This window comes from Aquarana catesbeiana, linkage group LG01 (assembly GCF_042186555.1).
Source record: "Aquarana catesbeiana isolate 2022-GZ linkage group LG01, ASM4218655v1, whole genome shotgun sequence".
Lineage (NCBI taxonomy): Eukaryota > Metazoa > Chordata > Amphibia > Anura > Ranidae > Aquarana > Aquarana catesbeiana.
The window spans coordinates 607,613,001-607,638,504 of record NC_133324.1 but is presented as its reverse complement, the minus strand read 5'-3'; the positions used below and the strand labels follow the sequence as shown (position 1 = coordinate 607,638,504).

General features: G+C 42.3%; 1 protein-coding gene across 3 annotated transcripts in view; it reads right to left on the bottom strand.

Moving 5' to 3' along the window:
- LOC141108078 (beta-1,4-galactosyltransferase 1-like) overlaps positions 1–25,504 on the bottom strand; it is a 524,736-nt gene that overhangs the window by 112,370 nt on the left and 386,862 nt on the right. For all 3 annotated transcript variants that reach the window (XM_073599317.1, XM_073599307.1, XM_073599325.1), the window contains one exon: positions 13,654–13,758. In XM_073599317.1, the coding sequence (XP_073455418.1) occupies positions 13,654–13,758 (105 nt within the window). The remainder of the gene's footprint in view (positions 1–13,653; positions 13,759–25,504) is intronic.

Genomic DNA, 25,504 nt, shown 5'->3' with positions numbered 1-25,504 from the left:
AAAAATCAAAAGTCCATTGTTTTTAGAATGTCCTCTCTTATCAGAGGTTCGAGAATTTTTTCTTCTTCTTCTTCTTCCTGCACTCTGTAAAGTTGGAAAAACTTTATTGAACATTAAAATGACAACAATAATTATAATGAATGAATCTCTTCTGTCAATTCTTCTCCCAGAACTGATATTCTTAAACTTCAAGATTTTGTTCCCATCTGGAAGGTCTAGAAATATTAAATTTCTTTCTTTTGGTGACTTACAAGTCAGATCCTAAAAAAGAATGCAGTATCATTATTGAGAATTTAAATACATGCAAAATATACCCCTACTTTACTTATTCATTTTACATACCAAAATTCTAATATGTTATTATGACATACAAACCATATTTTAATAATAACATTTCTAATTACCTTACTTTGCTCTATTTTTCTTAAAATGACCTATACTCTAATTTATTATTCTGTGTATTTAAACGACAGGACGCAATTTCTCTTTTTTCAGTCATAATATAAAATCTTGTTTTCATAAACTAAATAAAAGATTTTAAATTACCCCAGAAGACATAAGCGAATTATATATTCATTCACTTCTCTTCTATAATATTTCAGAGTAATGCGTGCTGTACTGTACTTCTAACATTTTCAATTCAGCATTTTCTGTAGAATTTTTGCTGAATAGTATAACCATTCTTTGGGTAACACCTAGAAAGACTTGTTGAACAATTCTTAATATTATTGACAAATCCTGTCTCAAAGCATCTCTCAGCACTTGTTCTAACAATCCAATTTATAGGCTTTCTGAATAAATTTAGCTGAGAATGTTCTGTTATCACATCTACCTCTATGGGTTTAGATTTTAAAGTTTTAAAAAATGGGCAATATTTGTCATATAATTCTCCTGAATGAATTCTCTTAAAAAGAATTTTTAATGACAGATCAGGTGTCCGTAATATGATCATCCTAGATCTCACAATCTTTTCTGTTACTTTGACTGCAAAATAAACACTTAACAATTGCTTCATATTTGTGTCAAAAGTATTTTCCATATTTGTCAAACCTCTGGAAAAAAAAAACCTATTATTTTCGGTTCACCATCTTTTACCTGAAATAAAATTACTGAGATGGAATTCTCAGATACCTTAGTAGACAATAAAACAGGCATAGACATTCCAATTTCGATTGTATGCAATGAAACAGCATTCTGCAAATCTTTTTTCTACATTTCAAAAACATCTGCATGGGTTTGAGACCATTCATCAAACACAACATCTTTTTGTTTCAGGAAATCAAATAATGGTTTAACTTTATCATCATATTCCTGTAAAAACTCTTTGCAAGAATTTACCTCACTCAAAAATTGATATAATGCCTTGTAAGATGTTGGAACTGGAATAGCAGAAATGTTTCTAACTTTTTCCTGTGATAACATTCTCTGTCCATGACTAATTTGCATATGAAGAAAGTTAACTTTATCTTTCATTAACTGAACTGACTCTGTGTTTAATTTCAATCCTGCTGTTTGTAACAGAGTAAATAACTCTGTCAACAGAGTGACATGTTCCTCTGTATTTTGGGTAGACAACAAAATTTTGTCCACATGTTGGAAAATACATTTTGGTCTAGAAAATTTTGATAAAACTTTCTCCAAGCACTCGTGCACTATTCCGTCACTGATTTCCATTTCTGGAATTATTCTAGTGAAGGCATAAGTTTCTTTATTGAAACTGAAGGCAAGTTTATAATGACAACTGTTTGTTACTGGTACTGAAAAATGACTATTGGAAATTTCCAGTACTGAAAATACTTTGGCCTTGGCATCCATTTGTGACATTAAATTTAAATTAGGAACAATAGGTTTGTTATTTGTAATGCATTTATTCAGTGATCTTAAATCAACTGATAAAGAATACGAATCATCAGCATTCTTGATAGGCCAAATACAATTATTTACCACTGATTGTGCCTTCTTTAATATTCCTTGTTGTAAAAATGATTGTACAATGTCAGAAACTGGACCTATTGATTCTTGTGGCAACTTATTTTGAATTTGGGGTTCAGGGTCTCGTCCCTCAATTTCTATCTCAATATCTTTAAACAAACCTGTATCCATTTTGTTCTGACTCCAAAGACTTTTATGTGCTCTTACCGATTGTTCCAATTCGAGATTGGTTCCTGTGTGTGGCCAATTAAGATCTGAAGAAATGTCAGCGACTGCTGTACAAATACTTCCAACATTATTGCACATGGAAGAATCTATTAACCTAGATTTGGGCCTAGATGAATCTTTCCATATAGTAGAATTACTTAAATCAATAATCCAATCTAATTTACTAATCACATCCATGCCTAAAATATTCTCTGTATTTTGGCAACACCAGATGTCCATTTTAGTTTTTAAAACTCCCGGAATCTCGAAATTCACACCAGAAACTTTAGCTGCAACTGTATTTCCTTTTCCATTGAAACCAATTAAATTACATTTTGGAGAATCAATATTCACATGTAATTTGTTTTTAGTTAAACTGAGTTTAGATCCTAAATCTATTAACCATTTAGTATTCTTGCCATTTAATAAACCATGTACCCATGGCCTTCCACTTTCATCTAATAAAAGTGAAGTCACATATTTTAATGTTGGAGATGACTCAGAACCTTTTTTCCTAAATCCTGATGGTGATGGAAGTAATCCATCCCTCTCATTTTCATCATTGTTTTTCAAATTGATTGAACTTTCATTAACAGTCAATGTACTGATCTGTTTGACTTCTGAAGCATAAGGCAAATCAGTCAAACTATTGTTTGAAGAAGAAAGAATATATTGCTCAGAAATATGTTCTGTATTTTCTACTTTCAAAGTTTTCCTTTGTGTAGTATGTAGGGAAGTATTTCCTGTCTGCTCTGAAACTTTAGTTCTGCCTGTGACGTGTATCTCACCATCTCTGGGTGTGGCCTTACACGTGGCACTCTGAACGCCATTTTGTAATATATCTAAACGGCGTCTGCATTCAGCAGCTTTATTCAATATTTTTGTTTTAAGCAAAACTTCATGTTCCTGGTCATCAACCTTGAAAAACCGCATATCTTGTACAAAAGGCTCCTGCATAGAATCTGCAGTAACATTCATAGAGTCTGCATTAACATTAATCTCTAAACTCTTGCTTGACTCTGCTTTAAACTTTACATTATTCTGTAACTCAGACAACTGAATATCCTTTATTTGAATTGCACTCTGCAAATCATCTATCCTTTCAGTCAAAATCTGACAATTAGTACATAAACTATTGTCCTTTATTTCCTCTTTTGTACCAACTACATTGCTTTCAAAAACTCCTGATATCATTGTATCATAAACTTTAATCAACTTAATCAAATTCCTAACCTGTTTGCTGAATTTCTTAAATGCAAATTTTGACTTTTGTATTTTCTTATTAGCCTGTAAGCATTCATTGAACATGTAACACCATAATTCATCATCTTTAACAAACTTTGACAAATTTTTAAATTCTAAATCACTCTCACTGGATAATTCATGAATTAAATCCATAACTTACCAATGTAAGACGGCTTCCTTCATGTAACACGCGTTCCCTCTCTTGGCGGGAAATTACGTCATCAAGAAACAGATTTTTCTTGTACGTGCACAAACGTCTCACCGATTCTGATCTTTCTTTTCCTTCCAAGTTCAATTCAATGATGCCGAAAATTAGCTTTTTCGATTTCTCCTGAAAGCTTGTCTGAATAATCACTGTTTTTGCTGATATTCCCTCTCGACAAGCGGAAGGAGAAATTATTGAAAAAAAAATTCGATATTAGGACAAAAAGAATCTGGCAATTGGCTCGCCACTGTAGTAATCGAGTTATTTCTGTATTAATAACTATATTTCAATAATTCATATTGATGAGAAAAGTTCCAAGAAAAATCTGTTAAGTTCTCGTGTAAAACCTCCAAAATTGATTTAATGATCAATTAGCAAAATGTTACAAAAACAATGTCAAAATGTAGAATACAAAAATAGATTATTCTTAAAATGAAGTTTAAATCAGATATGTCTGTGTGTATGTCTTGAGATGTGTGTCTGTGTGTGTGACTTGATGGGGAGCTGCAAAGAATCTGTCCCTCTCCCCACAGCCTGTCTGTACTCCTTCAATTAACTCCCACCTTTCCCAAAGAGGCTGGCTTAAAAACGGTTCGTTATAGTCCCATAGAAAAGACCGGGAAATTTGAATTACTCCTTCCAACATTCCTAAGGGCGGGGCTATGAACTATATGAAAAAGCTATCTTTTAAGAATCATTTAACTTACAATATATACATTTCCTTTAAACATATAAAATCCTACATATCAGTATACATATATGTAAAATGCAGTGTTCTTATTAATATCCTAATCAAAAAATATAGCAATGTAAAGAAACAGCTTATATTCTTAACATACTGAAACTTTGTGTCTTTGGAAAGACTGTAATCTAATCTTCTTACGATGGGGGAGGTGAAATGGTCTACACTAAATTGTATCCATATGTGAGATGAATCTCTCCCAAGAAATGCATACTAAGCCTAAACCAGCATAAACTTTCATGAGTATAAAAACCTATATAACTTCACCTTTTCCATACATAGAAGATATATATATATTTATATATATATTTATATATATAATTCAATTATCACAAGAACTCAACCATTCATAAATTCTGATATTCTTACACATGGCAAATCCATGCTGGTATGATGTGTAGGTATTTAGTTTTTTCAATAAATTCATTTTTATTTCTCCCCACAAGATGGTGCTATACTGTCTTATAACATTTCTTTGCTGTCATAGCAAGTTCATGCTAACAACGTAATGGACTAATTTCAGCCATTTTTATTTTCACATGTTCAATTTATTTATCCCACTTTAACCTACTTAATATGATTAACGTTATTACTACAGGCATTCATTTTGCTGCATGGTATTTTTTTTTCTGACCTCCTCTTCCCATTAGTCTCATGTGCTGGCGCCCTTGAGCGATCACAATGAGGTGGGGCTTGATTTGTTTATTTAACAGTGATGACTCAGAGCGTTGCCCATTCCCCAGACTACGTCAGTTACAGACGAAACATACATTGGGAGGGTGACGTTCTGACGTCATCGCTTTACATTTGGACGGGCACTCGCCAGCCGGCCGGCGATTTCACTCATTTTAACTACTACACTGTAAGTTTTCTACTTTTTTATAATAAAATAATTTTACAGAGTTACACTATGGTATCCTCTTTACTTCCATGTCTGTGAGTTGGAGATTAAAACCCCCCCGTACATACTCACGGCTACACCGCTAGAGGGATGCCTCAACGCTGGTTGAATATCAGGATCCTACTCACCTTACTGCCTGCCGCCCGCTATAGTGCATAGAAGGACGTCCCACACCCACTGTCCATCAGGCCTTTGGTTTATCGATGAGCTTGTTTAAGCTTACTTCTGGTAAGCGTGCATTTTAGGTGGTGGAGGATCACTTGATGGATGTTTTCTCAAATTCTACCTTTCCACACTGATTCCTATGAAGAGCTGTCCAGGGACTCTTCCCATTTCCATAGAGGATTTTTTTCCATTCATCTGGTTTATGGACTAATATCCCTAAGTGAATGATTGATGTCAAATAATAATGGAGGGATGTATATGTAACTCTAAATGTGAGGGATGGTTCCCATTCAGAGGTTCCCCGGGAAAAGAAAGGGAAACACCATAGCGTAATCCTGGTATTATCGTTTATTAAGAATAGTAAAAAACACTTACAGTGTAGTAGAGTAAAAACAGCATAACACAAATTCAGCCGGCCGGCTTAAGTGATCACCCGTCCTGCAGACGGTACATGCAGCACGTCAGCACATTAGCTCCTCCCGACGCGCGTTTCAATCGTGCCTAGGCCCCAGACGATGTCAGAGTGTGACGAAACGCGCGTCAGGAGGAGCTGACGTGCTGACGTGCTGCATGTACCGTCTGCCGGACAGGTGATCGCTTAAGCCGGCCGGCTGAATTGATGCTGTTTTTACTCTACTACACTGTAAGTGTTTTTTACTATACTTAATAAACGGTAATACCAGGATTATGCTATGGTGTTTCCCTTTCTTTTCCCTGGGAACCTCTGAATGGGAACCATCCCTCACATTTGGAGTTACATATACATCCCTCCATGGTGTGACCGATCCCCTGTGGCTTTGTGGAGCAGTGTCATTCATCATCCCCTCTAGCTATAGGAAGTGGAAATTGTTCCCTACCAGTCCATCCAGATAAAGGCCCAGACCGGGTTAAGGTCGCAAGCTCCTTTGGGCTTGCCTTGTGGTAAGCGCGCATTCTATATTGAGCTATCACAGTGGTGCGATGGAGGAATGTTTTACCCAATCACCTATTTGTATACTGTGAAGACCGGAATTTGAGCCCATGCCTTCTCACAACACTTTTTATGGACTATTCTTTTGCTTTGCTAGGGCTATATCAATGAGTTTTGGTTCATTATATTAAGTAATTTTGTATTTATATTTTTTTGTGGTTATTTATCAAGGTGTATATTATTATTTGACATCAATCATTCACTTAGGGATATTAGCGCTGCTACCTTTGTTGCTATTATGATATTGTGTGTATCTCACATAGTGCGGCTGCTTTTTTAGGGATTTTTTTTTTTTTTTCTTTTTTTCAGAACTCTAACACTGGTTTAATTTTTTTGGTGTTTTGTTTTTACAATATCATTCTTTGTGGCACGATTTGTAAAGATTTTTTGTGTACTACAGTGCGGTATTTTTCCCACTATACATGGTTTATGGACTGTGTTGTCTTATCCCTTATTTTCACATATATGTGGTTTGCTATTATTGAATTATTTCATATAGGCAGACCGCATTTTTTATTTTGAATTTATGCTTGTTTATGAATGATATTATTGGTTTCACGCCATTCATTTGCACTAACCACATTTAAGGGTATAGCGCAGTTCCTTTCTTTTGTTTTAACCCCATTACCTGCTCCAGTCACTGAAGCTTCAGAGCCAATGCAATTAGGCCTGCTTCGTGCACCATTGACACCAGAAGAGAAGCAGCGCCGCCGCATGAATAATCTGTCTCTACTGCGGAGGAGCCGGTCATTACGCCAACATGTGTCCCAACAAGACTCGTAAGTTTGACTATCCTCCTCTTGATCCTTGTGCTTTGACTCTAGCAAGATCGACTCACATTGCTGTTCCTGTCTCCCTACAGCTTCCAGAAGGGGTACTCCAGGTCAAGGCCATAGTTGATTCAGGCGCCTGTAGTTGCTTCATCAATCATGCCTTCGTCCTGCAACACAAGATTCCTCTGCAATCTAAGCAACATAAGTTGTCCATACGACTAGCTGATGGGTCCAACATCAAATCTGGGCCCATCATTCAAGAAACTCAACCTTTGCCTGCTGACATCTCACCCAACCACCAAGAACTGTTGTGCCTAGATGTTATATCCTCACCGCTCTTTCCAATCATTCTGGTAATGCCATGGTTGCAAGCACACAACCCACAGATAGATTGGACAACCGGCAAGGTAGTTTTCCAGTCATCCTATTGCCTCCATAATTGTCTCCAGACCCTCCACCACTCAGCCCCAGTTGTTGGCTGTTTAAAACCAGCATCCGAATCCCAAGATCTTGTTCCATCCGCATACCATGATTTCCTGGATGTCTTCGATAAACAGAAAGCAGACACTCTTCCTCCCACCACGAGAACCTCAAGAAGGGGTTTATCCATCACTCTACTTCTCCAGCCGGGGCAGGAATATTCTTTCTCGAAAAGAAAGACCACTCACTCCGTCCATTTGTGGATTACAGGGAATTACATCGGATTACTGTTAAAAATCGCTACCCCCTGCCTCTAATTCCAGAATTGCTCCAGAGACTCCGCTCTGCAAGGATATTCACCAAGTTGGATTTACGAGGTGCTTACAACTTGATCAGAATCAAAAAGGGTGATTAGTGGAAAACGGCCTTCCGGACTCAGTTTGGCCACTTTGAATACCTCGTTATGCCCTTCGGGTTATGCAACGCCCTGGCAACCTTCCAGCATTTCGTAAATAACATCTTCAGAGACTTCCTAGATCTATTCATGATCATTTACCTAGACGACATTCTGATTTTCTCGGTCTCTCTAGAACTACATCATGACCATGTGAAACAAGTCCTTCTTAGGTTAAGACAAAATGGACTCTATGCCAAGGCAGAGAAATGTAAATTTGAACGGCAGACCATTCACTTTCTCGGACTAGTAATCTCCACAGGAGGGATGGCAATGGATCCTCAAAAGGTCGCAGCTATAATGTCCTGGCCACCTCCCGTTGATAAGAAAGGGGTACAACGGTTCATCGTTTTTTCTCGAACTTTTACAGGAAATTTATTAAAAACTTCTCTGGTATCATCATGCCCATCACTCAACTCACCAAGAAACGGAACCGCTTTCAGAGGACAGAGGTAGCTCAAGCTGCTTTCAACAAATTAAAAGGACTGTTCACCTCTGCCCTGGTATTAAAGCACCCTGACCCCGCTCTTCCATACATACTGGAAGTAGATGTCTCAGAGAGCGCTGTAGGGGCCATCCTGTCTCAGCGCCAAGGACCTAAAGCTCTAATGCACCCTGTGGTCTTTTTGTCCAAGAAATTAGGGCCTTCAGAAAGGAACTACGATGTGGGAGACCGGGAACTGTTGGCAATCAAATCGGCACTGGAAGAGTGGCGGTACCTCTTGGAGGGAGCAACACACCCAATACTGATCTTCACGGATCACAAAAATTTAGAGTATCTCAGGACTGCCAAACGCCTCAGACCCAGACAAGCAAGATGGGCTCTTTTTTTTTTCTTGCTTCAGTTTCCATATAACCTACCGGCCGGATCCAAGAATGTGAAACCAGACGCGCTATCGCGTATGTTCACGGAAGTCGAGGTTCCACCCCAAACGGATACCATCTTACAGGCTGGAAATTTTCTGCTTACACAAACTGATTTAATGTCACAGATTCGTCAAGCATCCAGGGGAATCTCTCTGCCTCCAGATATGAACCTTCAAGAAAACGATGGGCTCTATTGGCAGGGGAATAAAGTTTTCGTACCACAGAATCTGCGCACTACTATCTTACAAATGTGCCATGACTACCCGTTGGCTGGCCATTTCGGGGGATACAAGACCATGGATTTGATCCAGAGACATTTTTGGTGGCCCAGCTTAGCAAGGGACTGCAGGAAATATGTTGGCTCATGCTCAATCTGTCTCAGGAACAAAAACAGCAAAAGCAAAGCATGGGGATTATTAAGACCACTACCCATTCCTGAAAGACCCTGGGATAAAATCGCGATGGATTTTATTGTAGAGCTCTCTCCATCGGAAGGGTTTTCATCCATCTTTGTAGTGGTGGATCGCCTCTCCAGGAAGTCACATTTTGTTCCTATGAAAGGGACCCCATCAGCAACAGAAACTGCTAAAGTTTTCATTAAAGAAATTGTCAGGTTTCATGGAATTCCTAGTGACATTGTCTCAGACCGTGGAGTGCAGTTCACTTCAAGATTCTGGAAAGCACTATGTGAAGCACTGGGCATCAAACTCAATTTCTCTTCGGCTTACCATCCCCAGTCCAACTAACAGACTGAGCGTACCAGTCAAATGCTAGAACAATACTTGCGCTGCTTTACCTCCTTTACCCAAGAAGATTGGGCCTCACTACTGCCCTTGGCGGAATTTGCATTTAATAATTCTACCCATGCAGTCACCAACCAATCTCCCTTCTCAAATTATGGGTTTCATCCCTCTTTCTTGCCAACATTGATTCCGGATTCCCCTTTGCCAGCTGTTCAGGACAGACTAAGTTTCCTTGCTGCCAATAACCAGGTGCTGAGGGAGACCATTTCCAGGACGCAGGAGGCTAATAAAAGGTTCTTTGACAGGAAGAGGAGGGGGAACTGGATTTGAAGGTTGGTGACCGTGTGTGGCTTTCGACAATAAATCTAAAATTGGCCTGTCCATCCAGGAAATTGGGACCTAAATATCTGGGACCTTTCCCGGTCAAGAGAAAAAGCAACCCAGTGGCTTATGAACTTGAACTCCTCGACTCATTCAAGATCCACCCTGTGTTTCATACCTCCTTGTTGAAACCTGACGTGGTTAATCCCTTTCCAGGTCGTGAAGTGGCGCCCCCAGAGGCTATAATGGTGGATGGAGAGGAGAAGTTTGAAATCGAGACCATTACAGATTGCAGGAGAAGACAAGGACAGAACCAATATCTAATTAAATGGAAAGGTTTTGGTCCAGAAGAAAATTCCTGGGAACCAGAGGCAAACCTCCATGCTCCAAGACTTATACAAGCCTTTCATCGCTCTCATCCAGAAAGAAGGGCCCAGATGGGCATCCGCAGGCTGCCCGTAAGGAGGGGGCAATGTCAGAGAACTATCACAAATGCTTGTTCCTGTGCGCCAGTCAGATGTTCGGCAGGAACGAGTGAGCCCCGGGCCAGGCACGCACGTTAGTACACTCTTATGAACGAGTGCACGTCAGCACGGGCACGTTGCACGTCCACGAATCACGGCGCAAGGCGCCCTATTTAAAGGATCAGCATGCTAGTGTCAGTGCTGGATTGTCTCAGCTAGTTCCTGTATCCTTGCTGCTGTTTTGATTGAACCTTGATCCTGAACCCTTGGCTTTCCTGACTAGTCTTTCGGATTATCCCTGCATCTCTGCCTGCCTCTGCTTCCTGTACCGAACCCGGCTTGAACTTCTGACTATGGCTCTGTCTTCCGATCTTGTACTTCTCTGCCAGCTTGTTGCCAACCACTGCCAGCCCCTGACTACAAACCTGCCTGCCAATTGTGTACCTTCCTGCTAGCACATTGCCAACTCCTGCCTGTTCCCGACCCTGCCACTTGTTTGTTTCCATTGTGGTGGTGTATAGAGCCAAAAAGATTAGAATTGTGTCCATGTCCCAATATTTATGGACCTGACTGTACATCATAGCGGCCAACAGTCCCGATTTTCCAGGGACCTTCACGGTTTTTAGACCCTTGTCCCGGTCTGTCTGTGTGTACATCACAGGAATTTGGCGTTGTCCCGGGTTGCTGGCCCACAGCTGGCCGCAGCTCCTAGATGTGAAGACATGGCCACGGGGAATCTCCATGTGGCTAGCAGGTCTCTTCCATGTGTACAGTGCAGAGGTGAGGGGCCTCCGAACTGGGCAGCTAATTAATTGGCTAATCGGCTTCTCTCTTTAGTGTAAATGCACTTGTTCACTTGTACACTGGTCCTAGTTAGCTGTCCGGGTTGGAGGCCCCTCCCCTCTGCACTGTACACACAGTAGAAACCTTCTAGCCAGAGGGAGATCCCATGGGTGCCACAGAGCTGCTGTCCGCCCCCCCTTTTAGTGAGCTGACAGCCAGCAGAGGTGCAGGGGGAGATGCTGCAGGCACCAGGATGTTGCAAGTGAATGGCCATCATGGGGTGATCTTCTGGATGGTCTGTGTGTGGGGGGGTAACAGAGTGCTGTGTTGGAGGTTCACATCAAGTGAAGTCCTGTACCATGCCTGCACCCTCTCACCCTCTCCTGTACCATGCCTGCACCCTCTCACCCCCTCCTGTACCATGTCCGCACCCTCTCATCCTGTCCTGTACAATGTCCGCACCCTCTCACCCTCTCCTGTACCATGTTCGCACCCTCTCACCCTTTCCTGTACCATGCCTGCATCCTTTCACCCTCTCCTGTACCATGCCTGCACTCTCACCTCTCCTGTACCATGTCTGCACCCTCTCACCCTGTCCTGTACCATGTCCGCACCCTCTCACCCTCTCCTGTACCATGTCCTCAGCCTCTCACCCTCTTCTGTATCATGTCTGCACCCTCTCCTGTACCATGTCTGCACCCTCTCATCCTCTCTTGTACCATGTTCGCACCCTCTCACCCACTCCTGTACTATGTCCGCACCCTCTCTGATAGTCTCCTGTACCATGTCTGCACCCTCTCTAACAGTTTCCTGTACCATGTGTGCAACCTCTCTGACTGTCTTCTGTATCGTGTCCTCACACTCTCTGACCATCTCTCGTATCATGTCCTCACCTACCTCCCTTCTCTTCTCCAGGCAGTCAGTGAATGTAGAGCACTGATAATTGTTTACACCTCCAGAATAGAAATTCCTGAGATTTCACGATTTCCGTAACGACCCAGTTACCAGATTGAAGTTTCAACAGTGCCAGGTCAATAGCTCAAAGTTCTCAGGTAGGTGTGGAGTATAGGTTATACTTCCCATTTCTAACTGCAAGATAGAATGGGTGGGAGAAAGTTTATTTTTTTAATGTTTGTTCCACTTCTTTCATAGAGCTTTGGAAGGCCACTGTTTGTTATTCATCATGTGGTTGGGCAGTAAGGAATAAGTTCACTGCTCGTGCTGCTTCATATCCACTCTGTTATATGGTGAAACTTTCATTTTCTTAGTGAATTGTAAATTAAAATGTTGGTGTAAATTAAAATGCTTGTATTTAATATAAGGTTGAAGATTGAAAGGAAAAAGAGGTAGAGGTAGAAATGAACTAATCAAAATCATACACAACGCAAACACCTTGACTGTGTGACATTGATTAAAAAAACAGCAACAACATTCACCTGTTTGAATGAGAAACAAATTCTTATTAACAAATGTTGGGACTGCAATGATTTGCATTGCAGAGCAGCAAAAATGATACCCCCCCCCCCCGTTGCTTTCAGCAGGCAGTACCACTACTGAATGCAACTGTGCTGCTCAGTGAAAAGCAAGCAATATTGAATTGTAAAATTTATTTTTTATGTAATCTATAAACAAAATATATATTATATAGTTATAACAAAATTCTGTTTTATTTTATCACATAACTTGTGAAAATTAAAAAGATGTTTCCTGTACAGAAGCATGGCAAAGTTATATGAAAATGAAAATAGGCAAATTTTATTTGCCCCAAAGTTATATCCTGTAGCTTTTCTTCACCAACCAAGAATGGGTCACCTAGTAGAGAAATCTGGGATGGCCTATCCCGCCACATGAATGGAAACCTATTTCAAAAAGTTTCATCAAAGTCTTACCCTAGTTTCACACTATAGCGTTTCTGCCAGCCGCCTTTGGACGGGCACGGCAGCCCATTTATTTCAATAAGCTGCTGTGCCTGCGTTTCCCACAGAAAAAGGTGCATGCACCTTTTTCAAAACGCAGCCCACAGAAAAATTGCATAATAAAATTGCGGTTCCTGCACACGCACTGCTAATTTTCATGCGTGGGGGTGCCATTTAGAATGAATGGAAGCCCTGCGTGGTTTCACAGAGCAGTGTGTTTTCACTGTGTGTGGTTGCGGAGGCGGGAATTGCTGTGCTTTCCGCACTCACAGCCACACACATAGGTGTGAACCAAGCCTTAGCCATTGAAGCCAACTACCAAAGCCTTGTGATGAGATACTTGTTCCCCAAATCCCCCATACATTCCCAGTGTATCCCTCACAATGTTTTAGAGGTTTCGGGTTTAGAGGTTTAAAGAAAGTGAGCTGACAGAAATGTAAGCAAAAACAGCAACAACATGCTGAAAATTACTACTATCTTTCAAGCAAGTAGCTTTCAAGAAAAGGATAATTGTATACACATTAAAAAAAAAAAATGTAAATTACCTTTTTCCAGTCTTTTCATTTCCAGGATCCCTTTGATGGAGTATCGCTTTGGCTCTGGAAATATTTGGATTTGGACGCTCAATCTTCATTCCTGCAGCCACCACTCTAATATAATAAAAAAAAAGGACTTTCTCTAACAGCAGTACTTTTCTGAGGGCATAACAATAGTACATACTGTATGTAAAACGTATATATATGTATTTTTTAAAAATGTTATTTTAACACTGGCTGACAGGATTGTGAACAGTGTATGTGTCACCTAGGTTTAGAACCTTAACCATAGTGAGGGGCTCCAGGGTTGATGACTGATACTGAGAAAACTAGAGTAAAACCTTGGATTGCGAGCATAATTTGTTCCGGAAACATGCTTGTAATCCAAAGCACTCTTATATTAAAGCAAATTTTCCCATAAGAAATAATGGAAACTCAAATGATTCGTTCCACAACGATTTATTCATAAGTCCTTCAGCATATAGTCCATATAAAAAAGATTATAGCAATGTGATAGGTTGTGTAACCATAAAATGTCCATCCACAAATGGCAGCCTCCACAAGGGGATTAGAAGCAAAATCCAGCAGGAGCTACAGAGTATAAAAGAGAAGAGAGGCGACTCTAAGTGTAGCAATATGGTTACATTTAATGAAGGTAAAACATTTAGCAACTCACATGGTTGATGATTAACCACTTCAATACCATGCACTTTCCCCCCTTCCCGTTCAGGACAATTTTCAGCTTTCAGCGCTGTCGCACTTTGAATGACAATTGCACAGCTATGCAACACTGTACCCAAACTAAATTTTTATCATTTTCTTCCCATAAATAGAGCTTTCTTTTGGTGGTATTTGATCACCACTGGGGTTTTTATTTTTTGCTAGACAAACTAAAAAAAACTGAAATGTTTGAAAAAAAAAAACGGTTTTCTTTGTTTCTGTTATAAAATTTTGTTTTCTCATTCACTGAGGGGCACTGATAAGATGGCACTGATGGGCACTGATGAGAAGGCACTGATATGTAGAATTGATGGGCACTGATAAGCAGCACTGATATGCAGCACTGATGGGCACCGATAGGCGGCACTGATGGGTACTGACAGGCGGCACTGATGGGTGGCACTGATGGACACTAATAGATGGCACTGATGGGCAGAACTGATGATGACAGGTTTTACTGATGGGCACTGATTGGCTCTGTGATAGGCACTGATTGGCACTGTTGTGGGCACTGATTGGCACTTTGATGGGCAATGACAGGCGTTTCTGATGGGGCACTGACTAGCAGCTTATGAGCACTGATTGGCATTGTTGGTGGCACAACTGATGGGGATGTGCTGATAATCCATGTGCTGATTATCAGCACAGACCCCCCCCCCCTGACAGGGAGAGCCGCCAATTGTCTCTCTCTGTCAGCGCGAACAGAGGAAAGCCGATTACTGGCATTTCCTGGTTCACGCTGTGATCAGCTGTGATTGGTCACAGCTGATCACATGGTAAGGAGCCCCTGTCAGGGGCTTCTTACTATGATCGGAGATGCAGTGTGTCAGAGTGACACACAGCACCACTGATCGCCGCGCTGAGTGCCCCCGCGGGTGTGCGCTGGCATGTTATCCTGCTGGAAGTCATATGATGCCCAGTCAGGACAGCAGAGCCCCCGCCCGGCCATCATTCAGCTATAGGCCAGACGGGAAGTGGTTAAAAGAGGCACATCTAAGTATGCAGGCATCCGGGGTAAAGCTATCCACATAGACCATTCCCCGCTCCGCCGGCTCTCACCGCTGTCAGTCTGCAATCATGACTGGGAAGACTACCCTGCAGTAGAGTGAGCTGAATGCGTGACTTGAACCGCTCGTGGAGTGCAGCATGGAAGAGATGATGTCGATGGCGGCAAGGGGGATGGTCTATGTGGACAGCTTTACTCCAGATGCCTGCATACTTAGATGTGCCTCTTTTAATCATCAACCATATGAGTTGCTAAATGTTGTACCTTCATTAAATGTAACCATATTGCTACACTTAGAGGCACCTCTCTTCACTTTTATACTCAGTTGTGATATGACGCTACTTGTATATCAAGACGTCGCTTGTATATCAAGTCAAACTTTATTTATTGTCTTGCAAAACGCTCTCAAACCAAGTTACTCTCAAACCAAGTTACTCTTAAACCTGTCATTTGTTTTCTCAGAATTTGAAAAAAAAAACATGTTCTGCATTCTGAAGCCTGGAGGCTTTGTAGAGATTTAAGTGGGAATAAGTCTCCATTCCTGGGTCCTGGGCAGACCTCCTTGGACTGTACCTAGTTTCATAGTTAGTCTGGTTGAAAAAAGACACATCCAGTTCAACCAATAAAAGGGAAAAAAAATTACGCAATCCTATATGTACAATCCTATACCCACAGTTGAGCCAGTGGAAGGCAAAAAAACCCAACAAAGCATGATCCAATTTTCTCCAGCAGGGGAAATTCCTTCCTGATCCGCAAGAGGCAATCAGATGTTCCCTGGATCAACTTTACATATAAATATTAGTATCCAGTTACAGTATCTCACAAAAGTGAGTACACCCCTAACATTTTTGTAAATATTTTATTATATTTTTTCATATGACAACACTGAAGAAATGACACTTCGCTTCAATATAAAGTAATGAGTGTACAGCTTGTATAACAGTGTAAATTTGCTGTCCCCTTAAAATAACTCAAAACAAAACCATTAATGTCTAAACCACTGGCAACAAAAGTTAGTACACACCCCAAGTGAAAATGTCCAAATTGGGCCCAAAGTGTCAATACTTTGTGTGGCCAGCATTATTTTTCAGCACTGCCTTAACCCTCTTGGGAATGGAGTTCACCAGAGCTTCACAGGTTGCCACTGGTGTCCTCTTCCACTCCTCCATGACGATAAAATGGAGGTGGTGGATGTTAGAGACCTTGTGCTCCTCCACCTTCTATTTGAGGATGCCCCACAGATGCTCCATAGGGTTTAGGTCTGGAGACATGCTATGCCAGTCCATCACCTTTACTCTCGGCTTCTTTAGCAAGGCAGTGGTTATCTTGGGTGTGTGTTTTAGGATCGTTATGTTGGAATATTGCCCTGCGGGCCAGTCTTCAAAGGGAGAGGATCTTGCTCTGCATCACAGTACATGTTGGCATTCCCTCAATGAACTGTAGTTCCCCAGTGCCAGCAGCAATCATACAGCCCTAGACCATGACTCTCCCACCACCATGCTTGACTGTAGAAAAGACACACTTGTCTTTGTACTCCTCACCTGGTTGCTGCCACACACGCTTGACAGAATCTGAACCAAATACGTTTATCTTGGTCTCATCAGACCACAGGACGTGGTCCCAGTAATCCATGTTCTTAGTCTGCTTGTCTTCAGCAAACTGTTTGCAGGCTTTCTTGTGCATCATCTTCAGAAGAGGCTTCCTTCTGGGACGACAGCCATGCAAACCAATTTGATGCAGTGTGAAGCGTATGGTTTGAGCACTGACAGGCTGACCCCCCACCCCTTCAACCTCTGTGTAGTGATATAGTAGTAATGGGTAGATGAGAATTAATTAGTTATTATTATAATGTGAGTAATTTCAGGCAGCACTGAACTGTTGGCGTAGAAATATGTAACCGCTCCTAATATCCTATACCACCACTGCGCCAATGAAAATAAAAATAAAATGGTATAAATGTGTAAATAGTAAAGCTGCCACTTTTTTATAAAAATTGTAAAATATCAAAAATCATACATATACTATAAACAATAAAACATAGGAAGATATTAGTGGCGCTAGTGAATGTGACAAATGACTGTGAATCAACAATAAACAGAAAATAAAGGCTGTTTAGCCTAAAGAAGGAGGGGGAGGGGAAAAGATTTTCCCCAGGGACTTTTAAGGTGCTATTTAATCAACAGTATAATCAAAAATTCTGTACAATCATCTTAAATAAAATTAATGTTTTATTAAATCACAATTAAAATATCCATGCCTCACTTGAGGAGTGGGACATGTTCTTAAGAACAATTTGACATAGACAATGTCACCCAAAATTATTCACATTAGACAATGCAACAAAAAGCAACTACTTAAAAGTGCCATGACAATCTGCCGCTCGACATGTTTCGCTCTAATACGAGCTTCTTCAGGAGTTTAAAGGCAATGATTGTGGTGGACTCTAAATGATAGGAGAATAAACAATAATCAATACATACATTTAAACATGTGTAGAATACATCTAATGAATATTAAATTCAATTAACAGAGTGGAGATTGATACAGGGCATTTAAATGCATTCATGTAAGTTTAGGTACTAAACACTTCAACCAAATATATATAGAAAATCAAGGTTTATACATCTTACCAGGCTGTAGCGCACCGATACGACATAAATACTCCAATAGAATGACAAACTGCTGCTAATTTCAAATCGGGGAGTTCTCATATATGAGGGATATCGCTGCCATACTGTGACCACAGGGGAACATAAAGTTTAAAAATGGCCCTTTAAAAAGCAGAATAGATTCAAAGTTAGATCAAAGTTAGAAAAAAGGGATCGCATCCAAAATCCTTCATATTTAAATTTCAGGGGATATGTTCCCTAAAGTAGAACCAATTAAGGATCTATTACCTAGAACATAAAAGTATCACGGCATATAACATCACGTAGGTAGGGATGGCATCATAGTCAAGTGAAATAGTCACTAATGACTGCAAAAATAGATAATGCAGGGAGCGATCACCAACAAGGATGTTTTCTAGATAAAGAAAAAGAGAGTGCAATAAAGGGACCATTAGAGATTCAAAGGTGCAGCTTACTGTCAACTAATGGCAGTGTTGCAATGAGAGAACTTACTTCACAGACAGTAGTCCGGCACGCAGGCTTGAGAGAGCTTCACGCTGCCTCCGTAGGACCGCACCGGTGACAGAACTGTGGGCGGTGTGTAGCCGCCTTTATATACCCCCATTGCGGCGGCGTCTGATCTCGCCGCCGGGATGCGGACGCTCGTTGAGACTGACTACGTCATGACGCGGGGGGACGTAGTGACGTCATTATGACGTCGGCAACGTGTATAGAAGTTAGTGCGCATGTCGACGTAATTATGGAGCCTGTGGAGCATCAGGGCGCCAAAGGCGCCATCTTAGCTAAGGGAAAGGGAGAGGTAAAGACGAATGGAAATAAATTGAAGCATTGTGCCTGCTTCTGTTCTAAAAAACAATAGAAAAATATGTATTCCCAATAATTCTCAATGGAGGCTCATGTACGTCATTAATTAGGTGTCAAAAACCCCATCCTGACATGATCAGACTCAAATTGATAGGGCCACCAGCCATGGGGGCGATTGGTTTTACACCCCCAATGGTGGGTGCCCCGGGCGTCCGTGTGGTCTAAATTGACAGAGATAATCCCAATATGAGAATAGTTCCGGCAAGTTGTTGCCAAACATAAAAACAAAAAATCAAAAAATCTTTTAGGTGAAAATTTGCAGCCACAGCCTACAAGATGTAATACAAATAAATCAGTGGAGGTTCAATGATATCAGATATAAGATATAACATACAAAGATGCATATGGTCATATTACAACTATGGTTAACTATTTTATTATGGCTCATGCATACATGTGATGCCAAAACACAGCATTGAAAATACTGAATATAGTGAATGACCGGAAAAAAAAAAAAGAAAAAAGCAAGACAACCAAAAAACAAAAAACAGGACACGGCCACATTAAGGTTAAGGATACTACAGTTTTCAAATAAATGGCTTGAAACTGAACGCATCGTTCATGCCTGGATGCTGGAGAGCCGACAATTTGTGTATCCAGCGTGCCTCCTTTTGTAGGAGGAGCTTGTCATAGTCTCCCCCTCTAGCACCTGGGGAAATGTGTTCCAAAGCAAAAAAGTGTAAGCAGTTAGCGTCAAAATTGTGCTGCAGGCCTACGTGCCGGCTGATGGGGGTCTCCATTCTTTTTTTCTGTATAAGGGAGACATGATCCCTAATTCGACAGAAACACTATTTTAGCCAAACACGAGAGTGGGAGGCAATACAAGCTGGTGAGTGCGTTTTTCAGAGGGAGAGGTGTCACAAGCACGTTGGTGTGGTGGAAGATTAAGAGTTTTAAGAAGACTAAAGTCTCTTTTTCATCTTTTGCATTTTATATTTATTTATGGACTATATATTTATATAGATTTTTTTCACTTGTCACTGGGTGATATATATCACTTTATTAGAATCATTGTCTCAGTATTTTTAAATCACAGTCATTTGTCACATTCACTAACGCCACTAATATCTTCCTATGTTTTATTCTTTATAGTATAGGTATGATTTTTGATATTTTACAATTTTTATAAAAAAGTGGCAGCTTTACTATTTATACATTTATACCATTTTATTTTTATTTTGATTGGCGCAGTGGTGGTATAGGATATTAGGGGCGGTTACTAGGTATGAGCCGAACACCCCCCGGTTCGGTTTGCACCAGAACCTGCGAACGGACCAAAAATTTGCACGAACGTTAGAACCCCATTGAAGTCTATGGGACTCGAACGTTCAAAATCAAAAGTGCTAATTTTAAAGGCTAATTTGCATGGCATTGTCCTAAAAAGGGTTTGGAAACCCGGGTCCTGCCCCAGGGGACATGTATCAATGCAAAACATTTTTTTTTAAATGGCCGTTTTTTCGGGAGCAGTGATTTTAATAATGCTTAAAGTGAAAAAAAAAAAAGTGAAATATTCCTTTAAATATCGTACCTGGGGGGTGTCTATAGTATGCCTGTAAAGTGGTGCGTGTTTCCCTTGCTTAAAACAGTCTCTGCACAAAATGACATTTTTAAAGGAATAAAAGTCATTTAAAACTGCTTGCGGCTTTAATGTCGGGTCCCGACAATATGGATGAAAATCAGTGAGACAAATGGCATGGGTACCCCCCCCCCCCCAGTCCATTACCAGGCCCTTTGGGTCTTGTATGGATATTAAGGGGAACCCTGCACCTAAATTAAAAAAGGAAAGGCGTGGGCCCCCAGGCCCTATACACTCTGAACAACAGTATACAGGCGGTGCAAACAAGACAGGGACTGTAGGTTTGTTGTTAAGTAGAATCTGTTTGTAATTTTGAACTGGTACATTTTTTAAAGTGTAGCTCCAGCCAAAAAAAAACATAGGGAAGGGTTATCACCCCTATGACACTTGTTTTGCTGTTTGTGCTCCTCTTCAGAAGATTTCACCTCACTTTCTGTCACAATGACAAATGTTTTTAGAAAATTTGGGGTTTTTAATGAAACAGGGATTGTTGATAAAGCATCAGTGGAAAGGAGAAATGTTTTTCCCATATTAACTCTTACAGGAGAGAATTTCCCTTCCTAGGGGAAGATTTTATCTCACTTCCTGTTGTCTCCTTCCGTTTGCAAGTAGGAGTCATTTGTAAGTTGGATGTTTGAAAGTAGGAGCCTGCCCTATATACTCTGCAGAAATTGTGGCCTTAGGGGTTGGTGCTGCCACAACACTGTAAGCCCTCACAGGGCCCTGCTCTGAAATATTAGATCAAGAATTGTAATTACATGCACCTGTTAAACAGGGGAAGAAAAATTGGACCTTTGGTGGTGGTGGTGCTGGTGCCACAACACTGTAAGTCCTCACAGTTACTCTTGGTGGGCGCTGGAACGGGCCCTGTTGTGAAATATTAGATGAAGAATTGTAATTACATGCCCCTGTTAAACAGGGGCTGAAAAATTGGGCCTTAGGCACTGGTACCACAACACTGCAACCCCTCACAGATACTCTAGTTGGAGCGCAGGAACGAGCCCTGCTGCAAAGAATTGCATCAAAAATTGTAATTACACGCCCCTGTTAAACAGGGGCTGAAAAATTGGGCCTTAGGCACTGGTGCTGGTGCCACAACACTACAACCCCTGACAGATACTCTAGTTGGAGCGCAGGAACAAGCCCTGCTGCAAAGAATTGCATCAAAAATTGTAATTACACGCCCCTGTTAAACAGGGGCTGAAAAATTGGGCCTTAGCCACTGGTGGCAGCGCCCAGAAACAAAAAAATTCTTACAAGCTATCAGCATGATCATTGAGGAGGAAGAGGATAGTCACTCAGCATAACAGGATAGTCACTCAGCATCAACATAGGCCGTCTTGAAGGGATCTGACATTTCAAAAAAATGTATTCGATTACATCAGCATCAGGTGCTTGGTATCTGGTGGTGATCCAAGACTGATTCATTTTTCTGAAGGTCAGTCGACCACCTTCATGATCGGTTACAAAGCCTCCAGCAGCACTGAATGTGCGTTCCCGAAAGAACGCTGGATGCAGGACAGGCCAGTAGCTCAATTGCATACTGTGCAAGCTCTGGCCAGTGATCCATCCTCAAGACCCAGTAACCCAGAGGATTTTCGGTGGGAAAGGTATCCAAGTCAGATCTTTTAGAAATGATAGAAGGGTTTGGCGCTGTTCCTATTTAGTTTCCTACCTCCATATAGGTTACTAGATTAAAATAAATTCTTAGGTGCACCGTGCATATATCAAATATTAAATACAAATTAACAATATGAATTCCCAAGTATACCGTGCATGTGTCAATTAAATATTCTGTTGCAATATTGTGCAATCATAGGTGATACATAGACATAACTTAAATGCTTACATAGTAATATTGCTAGGGAGGGAAGAAAGGGGGGGGAGGGGGGGGGAGGAGGGGAGGGGGGGGGGGAAGGGAGAAGGGAGTGAGATAGGGAGGTGGGGAGGGGTGTAGGAAATCTGTTCCTAAGGAAAATTACAATAACAAAATAAAGTGCAAATGTGCTGGTGCAATCCAAAAGGCAACAGTGACAAGATAAAAGTGCAAACGTGCTTCAAAATTCTTTAGTAAGTCTCTTGTGTCATATTCTTGTGCTGTGGTGATAATCCTTCACTTATAATATCTCTTTGCTCTAAAAGTGCAGCCACTCACCAGATCACTTCACCCCTGCGGGGGTAGTAGGCAGTTACAGTTTTATCGCCACTGTACAGCGATCGCTGGCGGGCTCAGGATCGTGGTATATCATATATAAAAAGAGAGGGAGTGCCCATAGCGTAAAATTGCTTTAAAAAAGTTTTATTACACAAAATGAAAGGGTACTCACACTTTTACGGTAAAAATCAAGCGAAATGGTAAAAACGTCAAAACCGTCATTAATATCCTTCAGCGCTGGTACAGGAGGTGATGTTTGGGAAGCACAGATTAGGCCACGCCCTACGCGTTTCGTCGTTAGGACGTCTACGTCGCCACCATGTAAAACAGACGCTGGCGATGGTTGCTGGAATCATTCCTTGGGGCTGTGGACTAAAAAATTGTCTGAACGCATCGGTCAGACGGCCACCTTCTCCACCCCTCCTTCTTTGACTGACTGAAGCCTCGGCAACACATTGTCCAGGAACAGGAGTTTGTAACCTCCCAGTCTCTGGGAACGTGTTGCACAGACCTTTCTGCAAGGCCTCCCGAAGATGTTTCATCCTCTGCTCCCCCTGCGACGGCAAGATAAAGTCTGCAACCTTACTCTTGTAACGTGGATCAAGGAGGGTTGCCATCCAGTAACGATCCCTCTCCTTGATACCACGAATATGAGGTTCCTTCCGCAGGCTTTGCAGGATCAGGGAGGCCATGCAGCATAGGTTTGCTGAGGCATTCGGTCCTCTGGGTCACTAAGGACGACATGATCCACAGCCACCTCCTCCCAGCCACGTACAAGTCCTTGGGTTTCTAGGGACTGTAAATGATCCCTTAAAGACTGCTGCTGATGCTGAGTGCCAGGCTCCACCTAAATGCTGACACAATCCTCCTCCTCCTCGTCTTCTTCCTGTGTGATCAGCGGGCATGCAGGAAAACTGTTTGGATAAAGGGGGCCTTGAGAGCTAAGGAAGTCCTCCTCTTCCTGCCTCTGTTCTGCCTCAAGTGCCCTGTTCATTATTCCAAGTAGCGTGTGCTCCAACCGGTGGAAAAGGGGGACAGTGTCACTGATGCATGCACTGTCACTGCTCACCATCCTCGTGGCCTCCTCAAATGGTGACAGGACAGTGCATGCATCCATGATCATGGCCCACTGGCATGGGGAAAAAAAAACAAGCTCCCCTGACCCTGTCCTGGTGCCATAGTCGCACAGATACTCATTGATGGCCCTCTTCTGCGTGTGCAGCCGCTGCAGCATGGCCAACGTTGAGTTCCACCTGGTGGGCATGTCACAGATTAGGCGGTTCTTGGGCAGGTTAAATTCCTTTTGTAGGTCAGCCAGCCGAGCACTGGCATTATATGATTAGCAGAAATGCACACAGACTTTCCCGGCCTGCCTCAGGACATCCTGTAAGCCCGGGTACCTGCCCAAGAACCACTGCACCACCAAGTTAAGGACGTGAGCCAAACAGGGCACATGGGTCAGTTGTCCCTGTCGGAGGGCGGAGAAGAGGTTGGTGCCATTGTCGCAAACCACCATTCCTGGCTTAAGTTGCTGTGGCGTTAACCACCTCTGAACCTGCCCCTGAAGAGCTGACAGAATCTCTGCCCCAGTGTGGCTCCTGTCCCCCAAGCACACCAGTTCAAGCACCGCATGGAATCTTTTGGCCTGCGTACTTGCGTAGCCCCTTGAACGCCTACGGAGCACTGCTGGTTCCAAGGACAAAGCACAGGAAGAGGCCATGGAGGAAGAAGAAGAGGAGGGGGTGGAGGAGAGAGGTGTATCAGAATCACCAGTAGTGGCATTTTGGAGGCGTGGTGGCGGAACAACCTCCAACACTACTGCACCTTGTCCTGTATCCTTCCAAGCTGCCAGCAGAGTCACCCAATGCACCGTGAAACTTAGGTAACGTCCCTGTCCATGCTTGTTGGACCATGAGTCAGCGGTAATATGCACCTTACCGCTGACCGCCCTGTCCAGCGAGGCCAAGACATTGCCTTCCACATACCAGTAGAGAGCCGGAATCGCCTTCCGTGACAAAAAGTGGTGTTTGGGAACCTGCCACTGAGGAACCGCACATTCCACAAACTCACGGAAGGGGGCAGAGTCTATCAACTGAAATGGCAGCAGTTGAAGTGCTAGCAATTTTGCCAAGCTAGCATTCAACCGCTGGGCACGTGGATGGCTGGGAGCAAACTTCTTTCTGCGGTGCAGCAGCTGGAGCAGGGAAATTTGCCTGGTACAATCTGACGTTGGTGTACCGATAGCAGATTGCCCGCAAGTACTTGGCTGTGACACACCTAATTCTACACCTTCATTCCTCTCAGTGCAGGCCTCAGAGAGGACTGAAGGTATAGTGGGGTTGGAGATCCCAGCTAATGAGGAGCAAGGAGAGGTCCTCTTTGTTCTTTGGTGTGGGTCTTTTAGGTACGCTTGCCAACGAACTGCATGGCAGGTCAACATATGTCTGGTCAAGCATGTGGTGCCCAAGCAGGAGATGTTTTGGCCACGCGAGATACGCTTGAGACATATGTTGCAAATAGCAGCGGTGGGATCTAATGCACTCATTTCAAAAAAGGCCCACACCAAAGAACTTTTGGAATATCGCGCAGAGACAACAGCGCCCTGCACATGTGGAGCTCTGCGGTGTGATGCAGTCAGTGTACTGCCCTTAGACTGGCCCCTGGAGGGCATCCTGCCTCGTTTGTGATGTGCCTCCTCCTCCTCCTCTCTCCTATCAGGCACCTATGTGGAGTCAGTGACCTCATCATCCCCTCCCTCCTCATCACTGGAGCAAAGCTGGTAGTGTGCTGCAGCTGGGGGAACATGACTGCCAGATTGCTGTCCTTCTTGGGCACCCCCTCTATCTGGGCTCACGTTACTGCCTTCCTCTAGCTGAGTACCATCATCGGAGCCTTCAAAACGCTGGGCA